At 46.4% G+C, this 7,729-nt stretch overlaps 1 protein-coding gene across 1 annotated transcript in view; it reads right to left on the reverse strand.

Annotated features, from left to right (window-relative positions):
- LOC138981023 (reversion-inducing cysteine-rich protein with Kazal motifs-like) overlaps window positions 1-7,729 on the reverse strand; it is a 138,853-nt gene that overhangs the window by 41,691 nt on the left and 89,433 nt on the right. The window contains exon 8 of the mRNA XM_070353819.1: window positions 6,313-6,443. Coding sequence (XP_070209920.1) covers window positions 6,313-6,443 — 131 coding nt within the window. The remainder of the gene's footprint in view (window positions 1-6,312; window positions 6,444-7,729) is intronic.

Below are 7,729 nucleotides of genomic sequence, written 5' to 3' on the forward strand. Positions count from 1 at the left end.
GGGAGGGAGGGAGGATTGTGGGGAGGGAGGATTGTGGGGAGGGAGGGAGGATTGTGGGGAGGAAGGATTGTGGGGAGGAAGGATTGTGGGGAGGGAGGGAGGATTGTGGGGAGGGAGGGAGGATTGTGGGGAGGGAGGGAGGATTGTGGGGAGGGAGGGAGGATTGTGGGGAGGGAGGATTGTGGGGAGGGAGGGAGGATTGTGGGGAGGGAGGGAGGATTGTGGGGAGGGAGGGAGGATTGTGGGGAGGGAGGGAGGATTGTGGGGAGGGAGGATTGTGGGGAGGGAGGGAGGATTGTGGGGAGGGAGGGAGGATTGTGGGGAGGGAGGGAGGATTGTGGGGAGGGAGGATGGTGGGGAGGGAGGATTGTGGGGAGGGAGGATTGTGGGGAGGGAGGATTGTGGGGAGGGAGGGAGGATTGTGGGGAGGGAGGGAGGATTGTGGGGAGGGAGGGAGGATTGTGGGGAGGGAGGGAGGATTGTGGGGAGGGAGGATTGTGGGGAGGGAGGGAGGATTGTGGGGAGGGAGGGAGGATTGTGGGGAGGGAGGGAGGATTGTGGGGAGGGAGGGAGGATTGTGGGGAGGGAGGATTGTGGGGAGGGAGGGAGGATTGTGGGGAGGGAGGGAGGATTGTGGGGAGGGAGGGAGGATTGTGGGGAGGGAGGGAGGATTGTGGGGAGGGAGGATTGTGGGGAGGGAGGGAGGATTGTGGGGAGGGAGGGAGGATTGTGGGGAGGGAGGGAGGATTGTGGGGAGGGAGGATTGTGGGGAGGGAGGATTGTGGGGAGGGAGGATTGTGGGGAGGGAGGATTGTGGGGAGGGAGGGAGGATTGTGGGGAGGGAGGGAGGATTGTGGGGAGGGAGGGAGGATTGTGGGGAGGGAGGGAGGATTGTGGGGAGGGAGGATTGTGGGGAGGGAGGGAGGATTGTGGGGAGGGAGGGAGGATTGTGGGGAGGGAGGGAGGATTGTGGGGAGGGAGGGAGGATTGTGGGGAGGGAGGATTGTGGGGAGGGAGGATTGTGGGGAGGGAGGATTGTGGGGAGGGAGGGAGGATTGTGGGGAGGGAGGATTGTGGGGAGGGAGGATTGTGGGGAGGGAGGGAGGATTGTGGGGAGGGAGGATTGTGGGGAGGGAGGGAGGATTGTGGGGAGGGAGGATTGTGGGGAGGGAGGGAGGATTGTGGGGAGGGAGGATTGTGGGGAGGGAGGATTGTGGGGAGGGAGGATTGTGGGGAGGGAGGGAGGATTGTGGGGAGGGAGGATTGTGGGGAGGGAGGGAGGATTGTGGGGAGGGAGGGAGGATTATGGGGAGGGAGGATTGTGGGGAGGGAGGGAGGATTGTGGGGAGGGAGGATTGTGGGGAGGGAGGATTGTGGGGAGGGAGGATTGTGGGGAGGGAGGGAGGATTGTGGGGAGGGAGGAACAGTGGACCGTCAATGTTATTTATTGTAAAGAGAATTGGGTCTAAAAAAGGAGGGAGTCTTAAAATGGAGGGTCAATTTACACAGGTTAATTATGAACAGAAAATCTGAAAAATCAAGGTCTAAAAAGAAAAGGAGTTTTCAATTGGAAAGGGGGGGTGGGGGGGAAGTGTCTAAAAAGGGGGTTCCATTGTTTAGGGGAATGTGATGCAAGAAAATAAGAAAAATACTTGTAAAAGAAAAATTTGAAGAAAGACAGAGAGTGATGGGAAAGTGATGAGTACAGAACAAGTCGCGTAAGGCGAAAATACAATATTTAGTCAAGTAGCTGTCGAACTCACAGAATGAAACTGAACGCAATGCCATTTTACTCGTAGCATCGTCAGGCCACCGCTCATGGCAAAGGCAGTGAAATTGACAAGAAAAGCGGGGTAGTAGTTGCGCTAAGAAGGATGGCACGCTTTTCTGTACCTCTCTTTGTTTTAACTTTCTGAGCGTGTTTTTAATCCAAACATATCATATTTATATGTTTTTGGAATCAGGAACCGACAAGGAATAAGATGAAAGTGTTTTTAAATTGATTTGGACAATTTAATTTTGATAATAATTTTTATATATTTAATTTTCAGAGCTTGTTTTTAATCCGAATATAACATATTTATATGTTTTTGGAATCAGCAAATGATGGAGAATAAGATAAACGTAAATTTGGATCGTTTTATAAATTTTTATTTTTTTTTACAATTTTCCGATTTTTAATGACCAAAGTCATTAATTAATTTTTAAGCCACCAATCTGAAATGCAATACCGAACCCCGAGCTTCGTCGAAGATTACTTGACCAAAATTTGAACCAATTTGGTTGAAAAATGAGGGCGTGACAGTGCCGCCTCAACTTTCACGAAAATCCGGATATGACGTCATCAAAGACATTTATCAAAAAAATGAAAAAAACGTTCGGGGATTTCATACCCAGGAACTCTCATGTCAAATTTCATAAAGATCGGTCCAGTAGTTTAGTCTGAATCGCTCTACACACACACACACACACACACACACACACACACGCACGCACGCACACACGCACGCACATACACCACGACCCTCGTTTCGATTCCCCCTCGATGTTAAAATATTTAGTCAAAACTTGACTAAATATAAAAAGAGAACACATAAATACAAAACTAACACACACACTTACACTCAAGCACACACACAAACACACACACACTTACACTCAAGCACGCACACAAACACACACACGCAAACACACACACACATACACTCAAGCACGCACAGTCAAACACACACACGCAAACACACACACACATACACTCAAGCACGCACAGTCAAACACACACACACAAACACACACACACATACACTCAAGCATGAACACACTCAAGCACGCACACACACACAACACTCTCTCTCTCTTGCTCTCTCCTACCCAGGCTGGCAAAGGTATGGTGAGGTGGGTGACGAAAGAAGTTAGGGTTGGGGTTAGATGGTTGGGTGGGGAGAGGGGAGAAGTGAGGAGATACAACTGTCATCAGATGGAAGATTGTGGCTTGTTAGGAGGAACAGGAATAGCATGCACTTCTTGCTGGAAAACTCGGCAGGTATGCTCTGAGAGAGAGAGAGAGAGAGAGAGAGAGAGAGAGAGAGAGAGAGAGAGAGAGAGAGAGAGAGAGAGAGAGAGAGAGAGAGAGAGAGAGAGAGAGAGAATGTGAGAGTGTCCGTATGTACATGTGTATATTCATGTTTGTATGTTAATATGTACGTGTGTGTGTGTGTGTATGTGTGTGTGTATATACATGTGTGTGTGTGTGTGTATATGTGTGTGTGTATATGTGTGTGTTTTATTGCGTGTGTGCATGTGTGTGTGTGTGTGTGTGTGCATGTGCGTGTGTGTGTGTGTGTGTGTGTGTGTGTGTGTGTGTGTGCATGTGCGTGTGTGTGTGTGTGTGTGTTTATTTCTGTTTACACCCATCCATCATTCCATGGGCGTATGCATTTTGTACATACATGTACTAAGACCAGAAGAAAGTGAATTTAGTAGAAATGAGAGACAAGCAGACTGACAAACGAATGGAAATGGTAGCCAAGCACACAGAAAGAGTCAACGCCAAGCTTTAAGCCACAGCAAATATAAATAAGTTCTGGCTTTCAACAAAAGCACAAAAAACTGGTATGCAGCATGTGAAACTTTCTTTCTCATCTTTTTGGGCGTGTAAAATCATCATCGTGTAAAATCATCATCGTGTAAAATCATCATCGGGGGAAAACAGCAGTGTCACATAAAAAGACTACTCCATCATGAGCTCACCTTGTGCTACGCATGAAAAGACTGATATCTAGACAGGTGTACAAAAACTGAAAATCAGACTGGTAAAAACCAGAAGCGACTACTATGCATGCAAGTGCAAGAAGATGTGTCCATGTCATGCTCTGACAGAATTAAAATCAGGCAACCAAAAGGAGAGACCAAGTCTGAGTCCATGCCACCATATATTTTGTGAAATAACTGGATCTTTGACTGACTCATAATTATTTCAACAGGAACCAGACTGAATCAGGATGTTACAAATTCACACCTATAGGACAAATGTCCTGAGCTCTTCAGCATCAATAGGACATTTGACCGCTTTCAGAAATGTCAATAGGACATCGTAATTTTGTGAAAAACACTGTCCATGGAATGGCTCCAAAATCATGTGCACACACACACACGCTTCAACACACACACATATACATGTAGTATTTTCACCGAACATTTTTGCATACATTGTTTTATTCATTTAGTTTCAAATAGGACACACACAAAAAGAAACAAACAACTAAAAAGCAACAAAAACGTTCAGCACTCTTTTTTTGATTGTCTTACAAACTGCAAGATTTCTGATTTGACTAGAAAATGAAATACTGAGAAAAAAAATAAGTCCGTTTCAACACAGATTCAACAAAACAGTATGGTCTCTTTGATGTCAAGGTCTTACCAACCAAACGGGGTCGGCCATGAATAGTTAAAAGACCGTTTCTGCGAATTTCCTGCTGTGCCGACACCATGTCCTGTTCAGATGACAAGTTACTTCTCTTTTCGTAGTTGTGTCAGTTTCAGCGACGACACTGTCATTGGCACTGTCATTTTCAAGAATGACGCTCGGCGTGTTTTCACCTGTTTTTGACCCAAACGTAGCACAGGATGCCGTTGAAAGACAAAGGTGTTCAGCTTTTGTCGATCTTTGGAGGTCCTAAGTTTTATTTCAGTGTCAAAATTCAATGCGCTTTTTCAAAATGTCTCGAACTGAAACCAAAAGCAGACGTAAGACTTGTAATCAGTTGGAGTTGTCTCCCGTACTCCTAACTTTAGTGTGCTGCAGAAGGGTGTTCCCAAACAGCTCATGTCACAAACGGTTCGGAATTCCCGAAAAAGCAAGATCCACACTGCACAACTTAAGTGCACCTGTACGCGAGAGTGCCCGGTCGCGTTTTTAAAATGTGTGTATCTTGAAGGGAAAATATCGCGCTGTCCGAAGGAATGGAGTTCGTATCGGACAATGACAGCGCTCAGTTCAAAACGATAGGACATCTGACCACCATGCGGCTATGTGAATCGGACATTTGAGCCTTTTAATCGGTCTATGTCCGATGTCCGACGCCTAACGACATCCCTGAACAAAGAAACTCATTTTCTTTCTACATAATGGTTTTTTTTCTCAAACCGAGCCAAGCCATTACCTGTGTTCAAGCTAACATTACCATGAGAGAATTAGGATGGTCAAACCCCTATACAATACACGGACCCCCCCCACAAACACATCCCGCTTTAAGACTGCCCCTTTTAAAGACTTTGCTATTTGAGATTTTCTGTTCAGAACCTCTGTAAATTTACATCACCCTTAAGACACACTTTTTAAAGACCTGCGTTTTGAAGTTCTTAAAAAGGTGTGTGTGTGTGGGGGGGGGGGGGGGCACTGTATCCCCTTTGCCACAGGTAAATAATCATCAGGCTCATCACAGCCTAGTGCTCAGGTGGACAGACATACAGCGGATGAACAGATCACCAGGCAGACATACAGCGGATGAACAGATCACCAGGCAGACATACAGCGGATGAACAGATCACCAGGCAGACATACAGCGGATGAACAGATCACCAGGCAGACATACAGCGGATGAACAGATCACCAGGCAGACATACAGCGGATGAACAGATCACCAGGCAGAAAGACAAATGGACAGACTGATGTTCCTGTGGATAAATGTGCAAACAGACAAGCAGGCTTCCAGGGGTGGTGTGTGCAAACAAGTGCTAAACTGGGTGGGAACTAAGCAATGTGTCTGGCTGTTTGACATTAAGATTTGTTTGAGATGTCAATCAAACATGAAAATGGTACCCAGCATGCTTCCCTCGAAAGTGGTGTAAGGCTGCCTGAATGGCAGGGTAAAGTGGTGTAAGGCTGCCTGAATGGCAGGGTAAAGTGGTGTGAGGCTGCCTGAATGGCAGGGTAAAGTGGTGTAAGGCTGCCTGAATGGCAGGGTAAAGTGGTGTAAGGCTGCCTGAATGGCAGGGTAAAGTGGTGTGAGGCTGCCTGAATGGCAGGGTAAAGTGGTGTAAGGCTGCCTGAATGGCAGGGTAAAGTGGTGTGAGGCTGCCTGAATGGCAGGGTAAAGTGGTGTAAGGCTGCCTGAATGGCAGGGTAAAGTGGTGTAAGGCTGCCTGAATGGCAGGGTAAAAACGGTCCTACACATAAAAGACAGGAGTTTCAGCCCCTGAACAAAGCAGAAGAATTAATTTGAACCAGCTACTGCTTGGGTCAAACCCAGTTGGGCACTTTCTCCTGCACACCACCCCAGCTGGACAGAAAGACAAGGGGGAAGGTCTCACCATGATATTAGCTGTGCCGCAGTCATTGCTCAGGTCCTCCACAATCTGCTCCTCTGCCCTGGTGGACTGCAGAGCCGTGCGGCAAGTGTCCCTGCAGCGCTTTGTCTTGGCGTGGTCACAGCAAGGCAGCTCTGCAACCACACACAAGTTGTCATCTGATAAACAAAGGGAAGTAAGCACTCGAAATGCATAACGCGAGTACGATAGAGTCAGTGAAAGTTAAACAGAACTAATCTCCTGACACCCGAGAGAATCAAAAGCATTGAAATGGACAAGCGACTTACATCATCAAAAGTTATGCATTACCTGTGCAGATGTACCTTGCCACAAGGCACCTTAAGTTGTTCCTTGCAGTACAGTCTACTGATTTGACCGGTTGAACGTACTTTTATGATCACAGACATGAATACTAACTAAAAAAAAAGTTTGAGTTATTTCTGTATACTGCACTTCCACATATATGTTACCTGTGTGTGTGTGTATGTGTGTGTACGTGTGTGTGTATGTGTGTGTGTGTATGTGTGTGTGTGTGTGTGTGTGTGTGTGTGTGTGTGTGTGTGTGTGTGTGTGTGTGTGTGTGTGTGTGTGTGTGTGTGTGTGTGTGCGTGTATGCATGCATGCATTGGTGTGTGTGAGTGCGAACATGTGTGTGTGTGTTAAACAAACGCTGGCTCTCTCTGTGTCTGATGAAAGTGAAAACACAAGGAGGTCAGACTCTTGAAAGATGTGGTATCTCTGCAGGCAAATTCAGATGAAAGAGCAGTCTAAAATCAGTCTCAGCTAGCCTGCTCAGGTGAGAAATCTCCCAGCAGGTGAGAGATAATCTCAACTTGTCTCCCCTCATTTTTCCTTCTGTCTCCTTATCTGGCCCCTCAGTACAGGCCTCAGCTGCCTTCCCCCTTCAGTGGCCCAATAGGTGTTGACTAACAAGTCTTTTATTTTGTTTCTTGCCTTTTTTCTTCCTACAGTTTGGTGCATATACTTGCTGTTCTTAAAAACAGGCATGAGATTATGAAATTGTAAAAAAGAAAAAAAAGAAAAAAAAACAACCTGAAAGCACCCGCTAATTGGTGGAATTAATCTCTTCTAAGTTTAGGGTATCAATCATTAATCAAACCTAAAGCAAACCAAACTGAACCAAACAGCGCCATTTTGTTAAATTTTTCTTTTATTATTTTGCTGTGTACACTGCTCTCAGCTTACCATGTACACAGTATTCTATATATGCAGTCTCAGACTGAGGAAAGGAATTTCTGATTATTTTGTTTATAAACCATTTAACACTCCTTTCAATTTCTGAGCCTTTTCATGCCACTCCAGAACAGCAAACATATATATGTTATCTATGGATAATAGATATATCTTTCTTATGGTGTTTCTTGATACTGCTGCACCCCCCCCCCCCCCCCCCCCCCCC

Source organism: Littorina saxatilis, linkage group LG12, assembly GCF_037325665.1.
Source record: "Littorina saxatilis isolate snail1 linkage group LG12, US_GU_Lsax_2.0, whole genome shotgun sequence".
Taxonomy (NCBI): Eukaryota; Metazoa; Mollusca; class Gastropoda; order Littorinimorpha; family Littorinidae; genus Littorina; species Littorina saxatilis.